We start from the raw sequence: 15,587 nt of genomic DNA, 5'->3' as shown, positions 1-15,587 counted from the left end.
TTTCCTTCGATGCAGGAATCCTCTTTCACCAGATAGTTGACAGAAGTGGTAGGATCCAACACATTATATTTGGAGCAGCTTTCCTCCTTTTGTGTCTTCTTCACCAGGAAGCAAAACCTTACTCTGCAGATAGTATGTACATTTTGGCAACTTGAATGCTGAATTGACAAGCAGTTGCCTCTCCCTGTCTGCCAGACAGACTGTCTGCTTTTTGTTTTAGAGAAACTCATGAATATAAATGTCACCTGCACAGCTATCTTGCATTGAGGCAGAAAAGTACTGTAGCCACTTCTCTCTGCTTGAACTGGTGAGTGTCACCAAGCATCCTTCAGGTCATTCCCAGCACTGTTCCTTGGATCCTTGAATTGGGGATTAACTCTGTGACTCCAGCCTGCAAAGCAGGAGCTTTTTCACTGATTTGGGATTCATCTTGCAAAAAAAGAAACAGACAGAGCCTGCTCAAGCAACTGGGTTGGAGGAGGGCATTGGTGATCTTATAAGCAATAGGTAATAAGGTCCCCCTGCATTGCTATAACTGAGTCAGCATCAGATGACAATCCTGACTTTTCTCTTGGCTTTGTTTTGAAAGGCAGTTCAAGCCAAGACGATCAAGTGCCATTTTCTCGGGGTAGCCCTTGGCGACTCATGGATTTCTCCTCTAGGTATGTCAACAGGAGTCTTCTGAATGTTTTGCCTCTTCCTCTTGTTTCACAAAGATTCCGTTAAAATCTCTTTTTGGTTTAAAGTGTTTTGTGTTTCATCTACAACTAAGGCATTTCTTTTAAACCAATAAAAAGCAGCAAGACAGATAAATAAAAGTCCAGATACAGAGGCACCTGAATTACACCTTAAGCATATCGTTATTGGGACCATCCCTCTGTCTTTTAGATTCAGACAGATGCAGGTTGTATGCAGAGAGACTTTTTACCCATTTTCTAAATGAGGGAATATGGTGGCAGTGCTGGCTTTACACAAGGAGGTCTGCCTCCAGCTCCCTGCAAGCTTTTGTTGTGCATCCTTGTGTCCTGAAATCTGTGCCCTAACTAAATTGTGTGAGAATGGAGCAGATTTGCAATGGTATCTAATCTATTTATTGTAATTTTATCACACTCTTCCTCTGAAGAGCTGTGTACGTAGTTCTGCCTGTTACTTTATCTTCACAGCAGTTCTGAGAGGCAAATTAGGCTGAGAAGGAAAATCTGGCCAAAGGTCACCCAGTTTGCTGTGCAGCAGAATGGAGACTTGCTTGACCACATGTTCAGCTTCAGTAGGGGTGGGGTTGCTGTGTTTATTCCAATGACTACTTTAAAAAAAAACTAGAGGCAGCTGAATTGTTGAATCAAGGAGGAAAGGGGACATAGAAAGAGAGGGACATTTTTCTGCCCTGTTATCTTGCTGGAATAGGCCCCATCCTGCCTTTATTCCTTCTGGGGAATACATATGGTTATCTCTGTGCCCCCATAGCAGGAGTAAAAATAGGTGAGGGGTGCTTTTTCCGGAAAGAAAACAGAAGTGGAAGAAACCATTAATGCTTCCCTCTTTCCTTCTACTATTGCCAACAATCCAGGAGGCTACATTTAAATGAGGGGAAGGGCAGCATGTGTAGTATGAGCCCTTGGTCTGTTTCGTTGTGTTTCTGCTTGCCATAGGGAGAAGTGGAAAGCTGTACAAAGCAGTCAGATATCCCTCCCCACACAGAAGTGTTGCTCATCCCTATCAGATGACTAAGACATCAAGTGACCCCTTTTCACATCACATTTAGGGGCAGGAAAGTGGTACTACATTGCCAAACTCTTCCCCTGCCCCCATTTGTTTAGGTAGGCCTTATTTATTTCCAAAAGTTGCATTCTTTTAAGGTGGCTAACAATTGAAAAAAATGATAAAATCACATTTTAAAGCCATTAAAATCGCCCCCCAAACACACATTATTAAACAATTTAAAACAGTTTAAAATGTACAAGACATTAAAAAAACACCAGCAAGACAGTAAAACATTAGGAAGGTGGGAGCAAGTTGGAACCTTGTTTTCCCCCACCCCCACCCCAGGGTTCCTCTTGAACATGGAGAGCTGCCTATATGAGTACTTTTCTTGTGCTGCTACACCTCTTCAAGGGAACATGCATAAGGTGAACATGAAGCTTTGTGACTACAGCACCATTCCTTCCCTCACTCTTGCGTTTAGTCCCTTCACAATATGGCGTGCAGAGGCTGAAAGCTCTAACCATACATATTCAAGCCTGTTTCATGATTAAAATCAAACCTAGGAACTCACTTTTGGGGGGAAGCTGATCGGCATAAAATTGCATGAAAATTCTATGCTTATATAGCGCAAGTTCAGCAGCACAGAATACTCCCAGCCTTCTCTGTAAGTAATTTGTGATTTGGTACAGGCCCACAGCTCCCATTTGTCTAAATCAAGCACCTGCTGGGGGAGACCTGCTTGGTGGATTGTGCTCAGTTGTAGGAAGCTTCATGGAAGTTAATTGTCATGCTGGGAAGATGCTACATCATTAAAGTGTTCTTTTTCTTTAACAATAACTTATTTTTCCCCTTGCTTCTTAGATTCTGTGTTGTCCTGGGGGCCTTACCTTTATAGCACTGTAAGTATTTACTCAGCACTACTTTTTAAACTTTTGCATTTTCATTCTTCATTCAAAAAAACCCCTCAAAAAACTGGTCATGCTGCATCAGGTGGGTGGCCCATCTAGCCCAGTCCTTATTTTCTCAAAGGAAGTCTGCTGGATGCTCCTGGGAGGATTGGAAACTATCTCCTCTTGTCTGCCCCAGGCATTTAGGGAATTGTATACCAATGACTCACCAGCTGGTGTTTGTTTTTCACATTGCAGTCTTACCTGGATGATAAAGGTTTAAAAGAAGTGACCAGTGCTGCCAAAAAGATCCTGAATGCTATGAATAACAAGGAATACAAATTGGCAACATTGCTTTGGAGTAAGGCGGAAGATATCATAGAAGAGGTAAGGGGGCTACTTTATTTTTTTTTTTTTAGTTGAGAGCAGATTAAATAACACTTTATGACACAGTAGCAACTTTGTCATTGAATAAGGAGGTGAGAAAGAAAATGGCTTCCCCAGCACTGGATGCAACTAGGGTCGAGGTCTCATTCACCTCTTTAACGTTTGCACAAGAGTTGGAGTGCTGCTGTCTCATGTGGAGGCGAGAAGTCATACCTATCCAAAATTGCTTATCTTATTAAAAGTACAGGACTCCTACACTTAGCTGCTTGTGGTTTCCCTCAGCCTGGATGGAAACTTGTGCTTCTGCTGTCTAGTATGGCTTAGCTAATTTGCTTAATCCATATAGATGGCTTTGTTTGTTTACATTTTTTAAACCCACAAGGTGGCATTTTATTAAACTGCTCCCTAACTGCAGCATGTACAGCTTTCTGTTACTGGTCACCAATGGTATGTGGATGACGCAAGTTGCTCTGTTTTGTGGCTGCAGGTGCATTTTAGTACATGGGAGGATCCTGCCTTATATTAAGGGCATGTTCTAGAATGGTGAACTTCAGCCCTGCATTAAGAATATATACATCTCATGCAAGCAAAGTAATTGGTTATTTACCTTTTTGGATTAGGTGTAGGCTTGGCTCCCATTCTTCCTCAATAGATTGTTGATAGTGAGTATGATGTTTGCTGGATCCCTTTGCCACTGAATTCCATTTGTAAACAAAAAAAACGGTTAGAATGCTGAGAATTCTTAGAGTTCAAAGGTCTCTAGTATTTGTACAGAAGTGCTGTTGGATGGGTTTTGGTGGCGGGAGATTGTTGTTTTGTTTCATTTTTAAAGGCATGTTTACAAAGTGCCACTTTGCTTTCTTGGTGAGACCTCCTTGCTGTATTCTCTCTTCTTTCCTAGAACACAAATGGTGTGAATTTCTATAACATTCTCACTCCAGAATCTTCATCCCTTACATCCATCGTGAGTGGATTGACTCCCTTTTGTAAGTTGAGATGGAATTTTTATGGCCAATTGGAAAAAATCAAGGCTTCTATGGGTTTATTAGCCTACCACAGGTTTTGAACCAGTTTAACAGTCATTTTCCTCCTCAGAGGACCCTGGGAGTTACAGATGAGTGAGAGAAGACTAAGAAACTGTGACAGAACTTTTTGCGCCCTCCCCAAATTATATTTCCCAGGATTCACATGAAACTGCCTTATGCCAAGTCAAACCACTTGTCGGTCAAGGGCAATCCTGTTTGTTCTGCCTTGCAGATGTTCTCCATGGTTTCAGGCGGAGATCTTTTGCATCACCTGTTACCTGATCCTCTTAATTGGAGGTGCTGAGGATTAAACCTGGACCTTCTGCATGCCAAGCAATTTTCCTGCCACTGAGCCACAACTCCTCTCTTCATTGGGGAAGCCATGCTAGTTAAGCTGGGTACGGCCAGTATTAGTAGTGTGGATAAGGGCTGTGTGTGCAGTTTATGAGATCTGGTAGTGTTTGTGTTGAGAATGGCTGTGTTCTCACAAAACATAGGTATTTGACTTCATTCCCAGACAGGAAACACACATGCTAAATAATGCACTTTCAATCCACTTTCAGTGTGCTTCGCAACTGGATTCTGCTGTGGGAAATGGCAAAATCCACCTGCAAACAGTAGCTGAAGTGGATTGAAACTGCATTACATAGCATGTGTGAAAGTGCCCATAATAACAAAAATGGGGAGAGGATACAAGGAATTGCAGGGAGATAAATGAATTCCGCCTTCATAGGGTTGCCAACCTCCTGGAGAGATCTCAAGCTCTTTCAGAATTACAACTGATCTCCAGGTTACAGAAAAAGGTTTCCCTTTAGAAAATACTGCTTTGGAGGGTGAACCTTATGACATTATGCCCTGTCTTTCCCAGGCTTCCTCCTCTCAATCCTCCAAGAATTTCCCAAAGTGGACTTGATAACACTAATTTTCATGGTGTAGTACTTGCAGGTCTAGGAAGTGGCTTTGGGGAAGGGACCCTCCTTGCCTCTTTGCAGCTGTTTGCTAACTGAGCTCTCCAGCTTTTTGTCTGCTGCAGAACTTCCTGTCTGGTTGTATTAATGAGGGTGGGGGAGAGGCTGGTGCAAACTCCAACAGAAACACTATTGAGCAATGGTTTCCAGTGTGTTCACTGTGGTAGTTCATAAAGTGGGCAGAGATTGCTGAATGTGGGTTTCATATTCCTTGATAAACCAGTTGAGCATTGTGCTCTTTTAAATTTGGTTTAAATGTGCAACAGAGATTACAGCATGTTCAAAATGTTGACCTTGTGTTAAAACTAAACATATAATATGGGCTCCCCTAACCCTAAAATGGAAGTGAAATTGGGGGACATCTGTAGGGGAGATGTGACAGGTAGGAAGGTGTAATGTCCTTAAATATTTGCTCCAACCTTGTTTTCCCTCTTACATAAATGTCTGCCTTCTTTTTTAAAAGTGAAACTCTTCCAGCGTCATGTGCAGCATCAAAATAAAGACAAGCTGAGTGATTTGATGAATGGACCGATCAGAAAAAAGCTGAATATAATTCCAGACCATGTCAAATGGGGAGGTATTGTACTATTTTTGTATGGCCTCTAAAGATTAGCTACTAGTAACATAATATGGCCTGCTGAGGAGTGCCCTAGACCTTCTCCATGACTTTCTTGCTCCTTGGGATATGTGATGCTAACTCTGGAACTCAGTGGGAAGCTCTGTCTGAGAAAGTGTATCTTAGGAAAGTATACAGAGGTATCCTTAGTAGGAACATAACTTTCTCAATAGGCATTTAGCTCTGGCCTGGTACTTCATTGACAAGAAACCTCCTCAGTTCATAGCTGTGGTTTTCAAATGCTTTCAGAGTTTGAGTGAGGTGACCCTGACCTGGATAGCCCAGGCAAGCCCAATGATCTCTTATCAGATCTTGGAAACTAAACACGGTCGACTCTGGCAAGTACTTAGATGGGAGACCACCTTGGAATATCAAGTCCGGAGGAGAGGGGCAGGCTTTATTCAGCCACCTCTCTGAATATCCTCCAGGCCCCCAATAGGGGTCAGTCACTAGAACAGGATTGCCAATCCCCTGGTTTGGAGGCCTCCCCCACTTCAGAGTAAAAGGACAGGTCCTCTTGTGGATCAAAAACTGGCTGAGTAATAGGAAGCAGTGAGTGAGTATAAATGGGCAGTCTTCGCAGTGGAGGACGGTAAGCAGTGGGGTGCCGCAGGGCTCGGTACTGGGTCCCATGCTCTTTAACTTGTTCGTAAATGATTTAGAGTTGGGAGTGAGCAGTGAAGTGGCCAAGTTTGCGGATGACACTAAATTGTTCAGGGTGGTGAGAACCAGAGAGGATTGTGAGGAACTCCAAAGGGATCTGTTGAGGCTGGGTGAGTGGGCGTCAACGTGGCAGATGCGGTTCAATGTGGCCAAGTGCAAAGTAATGCACATTGGGGCCAAGAATCCTAGCTACAAATACAAGTTGATGGGGTGTGAACTGGCAGAGACTGACCAAGAGAGAGATCTTGGGGTCATGGTAGATAACTCACTGAAAATGTCAAGACAGTGTGCGTTTGCAATAAAAAAAGGCCAAAGCCATGCTGGGAATTATTAGGAAGGAAATTGAAAACAAATCAGCCAGTATCATAATGCCCCTATATAAATAGATGGTGCGGTCTCATTTGGAGTACTGCGTGCAGTTCTGGTCGCCGCACCTCAAAAAGGATATTATAGCATTGGAGAAAGTCCAGAGAAGAGCAACTAGAATGATTAAAGGGCTGGAGCACTTTCCCTATGAAGAAAGGTTGAAACGCTTGGGACTCTTTAGCTTGGAGAAACGTCGACTGCGGGGTGACATGATAGAGCAGGGGTCCTCAAACTTTTTAAATAGGGGCCAGTTCACTGTCCCTCAGACTGATGGAGGGCCGGACTGCCGTTACTGTACAAGGCCGCGGGCCGTCAGTTCTCCGTCTTCTGCATCTCTCTCCCTTCCCCACACCACACACCCCGGCCTGGGAACTCACCTCACCTCGGTATCACCTCACACTCTGTCTCCGCCGCCTCAGCCCAGTGCCGGAAGTGTGCATTGCTAATGCGAGTTTAGGTCGAACGTCACTTCCGGTCTGATTTTGCCATAACCCGGCGGGCCGCATAAATGTCCTCAGCGGGCCGTAGTTTGAGGACCCCTGTGATAGAGGTTTACAAGATAATGCATGGGATGGAGAAAGTAGAGAAAGAGGTATTTTTCTCCCTTTCTCACAATACAAGAACTCGTGGGCATTCGATGAAATTGCTGAGCAGACAGGTTAAAATGGATAAAAGGAAGTACTTCTTCAACCAAAGGGTGATTAACATGTGGAATTCACTGCCACAAGAGGTGGTGGCGGCCACAAGTATAGCCACCTTCAAGAGGGGTTTAGATAAAAATATGGAGCACAGGTCCATCAGTGGCTATTAGCCACAGTGTGTGTATATATATAAATTTTTTTGCCACTGTGTGACACAGAGTGTTGGACTGGATGGGCTGTTGGCCTGATCCAACATGGCTTCTCTTATGTTCTTATGTTCAGGGTTATCAGAAAGTTGGGGGGCATGTCCTCTGGGCACGGCATTGTACTTGTGAAGCCTGGCACCCATCGCGTATGATGGAGAATCAATCTGTGGGTATCTGGGGCTGGGGGAGGGGGGCTGTTGTTTGAGGTAGAGACACCAAATTTTCAGCATAGTATCTGGTGCCTCTCCTCAAAAAAACCCAAGTTTCAAAAAGGTTGGACCAGATGGTCCAATTCTATGAGCCCCAAAAGAAAGTGCCCCCATAATCCATTATTTTCAATAAAGAGAAGGCTGCTCCATTTGAAAATCAAAATAGGCTAACAAAGCTGTTGCTTTGCCCTATGAGAAGTGAAGGCTCTCTCCTTCTCCTCTGACTTCATGTAAGCATGCTGTTCCTGGAAAATCTCTTCCAAGAAAGATCAAGGAAAATACAATTTAATGTGCATTATGAATCTTGTGAATGTGGCCAATGTATATTAATCTTCATACTTGGTGTAAGAATGTGGGGCAGATTCTATTTACCCTCTGGACAGTGAGGAAGAGTCCTTTAAAGAACAAAATGTTGGTTCCAGTGGGCTACTCCTCTGGGAGATGGGGTAAGCATACCTGAACTCCCCATTTATTCTTCCTTTGAAAGGAAGCATGCATGTGGGTCAAACCTTTCTATGAAGATATTTCTTTTTTTAAAAAAAAAACCTCTGTGAGTTTAGAAAGTACCATGATATGCTTTATGATGCCATAAATAGGTACTCTCCAGTTAGGTTCCTGTAGTAGCTACTTAGCCATCACTGGCATGGAGACGGAGAAGGGAAAAAACTGAGTTTAATCAGCATCTTTCCTTCCAATCCCAGTGTGAGTGCTGAAATACCTGTTGGTGGAACCAGAGTGAAGGTCTCTGTGGTCTGTAAATGAGTTCTGGGGCATAATCTGGAAAGTAGTGACATATCTCAGAACATATTCGCACAACCATGAAAGACTTAACACTCCTTTTTAAAAAAATAAAATCAGGATTCTTCTTCCAAATTCAGCACTGGTCATGAAATGCCATGCATTTCTTATGCAGAACAATAGGAGGCAATGAATCTACTTAAATGACTACCATTTGTTCCCTTAAAAGAAAGGAAATGGGGGTTCCATTTTGCTGTTCAAGTTTCTTTTTCAGATTACCAGATGTGCCCTGTTGATTTGGCTGATCACTCAAGCAGTGCTCTGCGAGTCCTCCTGATGATTATAAAGTCTCCATTGTCCTTTCTGTTCTCCACCCCCTCCCCCTCCCCCATTGCTCTAAACCTCCAGGCCAGGCACAAGATGTTTTCACACACATGGCTGAAGACTTCATGAAACATGCAATAGACATCGTAGATGAGCTGCTGGAAGCCAATGTCAATGTTACTGTTTATAATGGGCAACTGGATCTCATTGTTTCTACCATAGGTAAGGATGCTTCCTGCTGAGGGCAGAATGACAGAGACAGGGGGCAAATGACACTCTTCTGTTGCTCATTTGAAGTCAGTTCTGTAGGTCCCTAAATGGTCACACTGTCTCTTCCTATTAATAATTCTCTGGCTTTATACTCTGGTTTCTCTTCAGATTGAATCATTCTCTGGCTTTACATTTACTCATCTTTGCCATGAACTTTTATGTAAGTTTATTCCTTTATATCCCACAATTCTCCCTAATGGGGTCTCAAAGTGGCTTATTTCTTTCTCCTCTCCGCCATTTTATCTTCATGACAACCCTGGGAGGTGGGTTAAACTGAGAGTATGTGACTGGTCTAAGGTCACCCAGCAAGCTGCCATTGCAGAGTGGGGATTCAAACTTCATTATCTCAGATCCTCATTTCAACACTAACTGCAGCACATGTGGGTAGAAGGAGAGAACAAAATTTTCCTGTCCCATATCTGATGCAGTTAATTATTCCTTTCAGAAACCAGGATTTAACTAGTTTAATATCCTTTAATGCTGGCTGTGTCAACTCAATTCAATAAGTTCTTTAATCAATGCTGTTTGCCTCCAATGCATCTCACACTCCTTCACTGTGTGCCTGACACCTGTTCTCATTCTACACCCCACAAGCTTATTATTCCTTGCAAAATGCAAATGCAGTGAATTAAAAGTACATTATTGAAACTGATGTGTGGCAGTGAATTTGGCAGAGCAGGTGTGATGGTACAGAATGTTCACAAACATTCCAGTGGTCAGCGTGAGGAGAAGCAAGAGCTAGCAGTCTGCCAGGATTACCTAAGAGCTGAGATCACATGAGTAAGGAAGCAAAGAGACTGGAAACCCAAAGGAGCAGCCTAAAGCCCACCCTATAAGCTGAGTTAGTGTGAGCTAGCTCACAGTTTTTTAGCCTCCGGCTCACACATTTTTGTCTTAGCTCAGGAAAAATGGCCCCCGAGCTACCAAGTTTATGCAGTAGGCTCACAACTTTAATGCTAGTAGCTCACAAAGTAGCTACAGTTTAGAGGGCAAATTGCAAAGGAGAACAGTCAGAATAATGGAGCAGAGTAGTCAGTGAACTGAGTGGAGGAGTCTTGAGGGGCAAATGTGGGTAGAGGTAACCAAAGAACAAGGAACCTGAAGAGAGAGATGGGCTCAGAGGCTGTAGAAGACAAAATCACAAGTACCGTATTTTTCGCTCCATAAGACGCACCTGAGCATAAGACGCACCTAGTTTTTAGAGCTGTTTGTGTGAATTTAGAGGCATTTGTGTGAATTTTTTGCAGTATTCGCTCCTTAAGACGCACACACTTTTCCCTCCACTTTTTTTTGGGAGGAAAGTGAGTCTTATGGTGCAAAAAATACTGTATTTCTTGCTATATTTTGTATATGGAAGGCAGATATATGCTAGTGAGTTTATCTAATAGTAGCAGAGAGAGCAGTCAAGGGATAATACCAAAAAGTCCCCATTTTCTTGGGAGCACTCATCAGATATTTTTACTGAGACGTGTGGGCTTTTTGTTTTCAAGAATGTGCTGTTCCCTGATCAACAGCATGAGTGCCAGTCTTGGGACTCACTTCCTAAACACCCACATTCTTATGCTGCTCTAATCTGAGGATTTACCTGATTTCTGACTGATATTTGTAGTGTGAAACACTAAAATCCTGATTCCTCTCCTCGCAACTGCAACACCCCAGGTTAAGTCAGTTCAGAATTTCATGTACCTTACACAATATTGAGAAGCCATTCAAACAGAGCTTCTGCAAAGATTTCAGGTTTTTACGGCTGGTAACATCATTAGGGTTTGTAGAATCTTTCGGGCTCAAGTGCCGTGTTCTACTGGAGAAAGTTTTTCTTCTAGACGTTTCGTTCTCAGCTGCGGCAAACATCCTCAGTGCACAGCAGCCAAGAAGGTCAGAGCGCCTGCTCCAGCTGCAATGCCACTGAGGATGTTCTCCGCAGCTGAGAATGAAACGTCTGGAAAAAAAACTTTCTCCAGTAGAACACGGCACTTGAGCCTGAAAGATTTTACAAACCGTAAAGAGCTTCTGCAGTTCGCTGATGTTATAACAGGCACTGATAATCGGTTTGGGAACCATTTTGCTTGTACTCTAGTCATGTGCTAAGGGCATAGATTAGTTTGTTCTGAAAAACACATTGTACTGATGGAATGGCTGCACAATGTTTAAGGTTGCAGCTGGGTCATCTTATCTCTGACTGAAACCTGGACTTGTGTGTCTCATAAGATGAACTTATATTCAAATGCCCATATCTGCATTCATCATCCCTAAGGTGACATTTTGTGGATGTCTGACTTGGAACGAAGGTACTGGGTGTGCTTAAGATGCAGATAAATGGCATCTGGAGAGGTGAATGCAGAACCAATTAAAAAAACAATTTCAAAGGTGACTTCATGGGCAATACTAACTATGATTAGACAAAGCAGGATGGAGATGAGAAACTGTGCCATAAATTTGCATGCTTTCTCTCTGTTCAGTCCACGGGTGCACATCAGTTGCTTTGAGATTCTTGCTCCTGCTTTTAAATGACTCACTAATTATGTAATTAGAGTCCTTGGGCAATTACAGCCTACCTTTTAATATCTTTGGGATGTCTCATTCTGTTGCCAGTTGGAATGACTTCACTCTAGCATGCCTTTTTCATCTTCCAAGTTTCACACAATAACCTGGTGTTCTGTCCAGAGTCAATAAATCATAGAGTCATAAAGTTGGTTTCTCTGATTCTCTGATTCTAGTGTAGAAAGTCAGTTTGGGGATAGAGTTAAACCAGGATTAAAGCTCTAGTGCGAAATTGGTCAGTATTTCTCTTGGATCTTCCAGTGCCTCTGATATGAAGCTTTGACTGAGTAACCTAGAAATAAATGCATGATAAAGGGGCAGAGGGGAACAATCCCATTAATTAGAAGAAGAAGAAGAAGAAGAAGATATTGGATTTATATCCCGCCCTCCACTCCGAAGAGTCTCAGAGCGGCTCACAATCTCCTTTACCTTCCTCCCCCACAACAAACACCCTGTGAGGTGGGTGGGGCTGGAGAGGGCTCTCACAGCAGCTGCCCTTTCAAGGACAACCTCTGCCAGAGCTATGGCTGACCCAAGGCCATTCCAGCAGGTGCAAGTGGAGGAGTGGGGAATCAAACCCGGTTCTCCCAGATAAGAGTCTGCACACTTAACCACTACACCAAACTGGCTCTCCAAATTAGTCTCTCAGTAGGTCTCCTGATATTTTTTCCCACACCCATCTGGCTCTGATTTTTCTTGGCACTTAAAATTTAACTGTACTTTTGTGGTAGGTTTAAATGTCTCTAGAAATATCACATTACTTTCATGCTTGAAGTGCCTGTTTGCTAGAACGCCTGCTTTTGCCATTTTTTTAAAAAAATCTAAAAGTTTGGGGAACATAACCATTAAATTGCTGCAGTGATAACTCTGTCCCATTTCACTGATGAAACTGGAGCCTATCATTTGGCCAACTTTCTGAATTCAAGAATAATTCAATCTCTCCCCCACCCCCACCCCGATTTTTCTTGAATATTTGATGAGCAACATTTGACAAAATCCCCAGTTTATGCCAAGCACTGAAATTAGATTGACAGGCTGTATCGGAAAACGTTAGCTAGCTGACTTGCAGCATATTTAGTGCTTGACCTACAGAAGATCTCTGCATCTCTAGTTGATGCTCAGCAGCAGCCCATAGCTGACTGCCTTTGACGATTGGCAGTAGTGGCTGATGTTTTTGTAGGTGACTTGCAATTTGACATCTGACTACTATTGTTAATGGTCTTGTCTGCCCAAGCAGCAAATAAGGGAGCAGAGGGGACTGCATCACTGCAGGTGGGAATCTCCTGCATGGATAGCTCAAAACAAACCCAATAGGAAGTGAACGGAGCTAAAACCTCTTTCCTTGGAATGCCAGGCTTTCAGGGAGGTTTGTGTATGTATGTGTGTTTTTAATCATTGTGCAGTTGTTCCAAACAATCTGAAGTCCACCTTAAGGATTCTACCACTTTATTCTTCTGCACATGCAGATCAAATAATTGTCACTGTATCGCTGGTTTTCTTAGAATACAAAACCAAAAGGGGGATTTTCTTTCCCTCAGATTTTGTATTAAAATGTAAGTTCAAAAAGTTACCAGTATCTCCCTTGGATGAAAAACCAACCTTATTTGTGGTGATAATTAATTTTTCTTTGTGGAAGGCTGGTGAGGCTCCATTTGTTTGGACTGCAAACCTTCTGTTTCTGATTCCAACTTTGCATTCTGTGAAAATGGGCACCAGTCACCTTGTTGTCTATTATGCTAAGATCAGCCCTTTCTCTTTGTCTATACATTTAGGCCAAGAAGCCTGGGTCCGCAAGCTGAAGTGGCCCAAGCTGAAGCATTTCAGTAACCAAAAATGGCAAGCTTTATATGCGTGCTCCAAAACTGAAGAGACAGCAGCTTTTGTCAAGTCCTATGATAACTTAGCCTTCTACTGGATTCTAAAGGCTGGACACATGGTAAGTCTGTTTCAGAGGTCTCCAACCTTTCTGAGCCTGCAGGCGCTTTTGGAATTTTGACATGGGGTGGTGGGCACAGCCACAGAATTTGTCTGAATTGGGCCTTGCCACAATAATCCATGCAACAGTCACCTCCAGATTGGAATACTGTAATACACTCTATGTAGGACTACCCTTGAAAATGCTCCAGAGACTGCAGATTGTCCAGAATGTACTTGCCAAGTTGCTGACCAGAACATCAGGGTTGGCTCATATTACTCCAGTTTTGTGGCTCCTGCACTGGCTACCAATTAATCTCTGGATTCAATTCAAGGGGTTGGTGTTAACCCTTAAAGCCTTTAATGGTCTGGGACCCTCAAGGTGGCAGCCTACAATGAACAGATTATTTGTTTGACCTTGATGACTACACCAGGCCATGCTTCAGTCAAAATCAGTGGGACTTTTAGTGCTTAAACTGTGCTTGTGCTTGAGATTAGAAAGCCTTGCTTTTCTGAATTTCTTTTTTCATTTCATATGGAGATTTCTTACATTTTCTGGCTTATAGCCTCTAAATGGCAAAGGTCCCGGGATGATAGCAGGCAAAACAACCAAGTGGAAAGTGAAACCAGCTAGGAGTCTCTCTCAAACTGCTGAAAAATTGTGTGCTTTTCCTACCTCAGGTACCTGCTGACCAAGGTGATATGGCACTGAAAATGGTTCGGATGGTGACGCGCCAAGACCACTGACAGAATCGGGGCCAGCTGGCTTGGCTTCCTTGAAAATTGCGATGACCTGCTCTGCTTTTTAAAATTGCACATTGAACTACAGCTGGAACAATGGTTGTTCAGCACTGTTGTCTGTCTCTGCCATTGGATTCTATGCAAGATATTTCAAGGAGGGGTAGATGCTGCCCTTGAGCAGACACAACTGTGATTCTCTGTTCTGCACTGCATCCACCGGCTTCCATTGTGATGAACCATTTGCTGAAGGAGCAGCTTCTTGCTGTGTTACTTCTTGTATTAAATGCTAAGTGCTTTTGATCAGCTTCATGTTTAGGCAAAACTGCTTAAACAGTCCCTTCACAGTTTATGCCAAAACATGTTTACCAGGGAATACATCTCACTGACAACTGTGGGCTTAGGCCCATACAGCATGTACAGTGGAAGTCAATTCTTCTTCAACTCCATATGGGAGGGGGGTTAGCCTCAAGGGTAAGCAGTTCCTCTTCTCCATCCAGCCGCTTTTCCTGATTATGTTGGTTACAGCCATGTTTGAAGACACGGCTCCACAACCAGCATGTATAGATTGGCCCTTTGGCCTAGTGTAAGTGTAACTCTGGCTCCTGGTAATTTTTGCTTAAGGCCAAATCAGCTGCAACCTTCAGAGAAGGAAGGGGCTGGTTTAATCCCTTTTCCTCCAGCTTCCCAACCCCACCCCCCACTGCCTTTTGCTCCATAGGGAAAAACTCCCATATCTTCTGTAGGGCAAAAAGCAGCTGAGGGTGAGAGAAATTGAGTGGGAAAACAGCTGGAAGATCAAAGGCTAAGCAGTGCTTCCCCTGTTCAGTCAAAACAGCTGCAGAGGTGATTGGTATTATGATTGGGTATATTCTGAGCCTGAGCTCTCCCATCCAGAAGGCACGTTCTTGTCTTGTGTCTGGTCTACCTCCAGTACTCCCTTGGAAATGCTCAGGCTTAGTAGCCACCATGTTGTGAGTGCAGGCAGGGCAACGCATCGCAGTGTTAGGAGAGAAGTTGTGAAGGAGAAGTCCCTTCTTTTTACATTGCAATTTGACATCGGCTGTACCAAAATGAATCAGAGTACTGCCTAAATTTTTTTTGGGGGGGAGGGGGGCAGTAACTTCCTGTACTGAAGTCCAAGGGCTCTCTGTACATTTGGAGTGTGTTGTGTTGATGGCCAAAGAGCAGCCTGGGGAGCTAAAGAAGTTGACACAAGTGGCTGTTGTACGAGCCCCATAACCTCTATTGGGGCCCAGATTCATTCTTGTGCTCTGTTGAACCAGGCAGCCAGCCATTGGGGCTATTGCTGTGCACTCTAGTTTTCTTTTTCACTGTTTACAAGCCATTCATGAATTAAAAACAGCCACTCTTTTTGGAGTGGAAAATCCTA

General features: G+C 43.4%; 1 protein-coding gene across 1 annotated transcript in view; it reads left to right on the top strand.

Moving 5' to 3' along the window:
- Positions 1-15,587, top strand: part of SCPEP1 (serine carboxypeptidase 1) — a 27,506-nt gene extending 11,919 nt beyond the window's left edge. The window contains exons 6-13 of the mRNA XM_060253435.1: positions 590-662; positions 2,563-2,600; positions 2,847-2,975; positions 3,877-3,961; positions 5,432-5,545; positions 8,816-8,953; positions 13,315-13,478; positions 14,138-15,587. Of these exons, the coding sequence (XP_060109418.1) occupies positions 590-662; positions 2,563-2,600; positions 2,847-2,975; positions 3,877-3,961; positions 5,432-5,545; positions 8,816-8,953; positions 13,315-13,478; positions 14,138-14,203 (807 nt within the window). The 3' untranslated portion in view covers positions 14,204-15,587. The remainder of the gene's footprint in view (positions 1-589; positions 663-2,562; positions 2,601-2,846; positions 2,976-3,876; positions 3,962-5,431; positions 5,546-8,815; positions 8,954-13,314; positions 13,479-14,137) is intronic.

Source organism: Heteronotia binoei, chromosome 13, assembly GCF_032191835.1.
Source record: "Heteronotia binoei isolate CCM8104 ecotype False Entrance Well chromosome 13, APGP_CSIRO_Hbin_v1, whole genome shotgun sequence".
Classification (NCBI taxonomy): domain Eukaryota; kingdom Metazoa; phylum Chordata; class Lepidosauria; order Squamata; family Gekkonidae; genus Heteronotia; species Heteronotia binoei.
The sequence above is the reverse complement of the archived record's forward strand: the minus strand, read 5'-3'. Positions and strand labels throughout refer to the sequence as shown.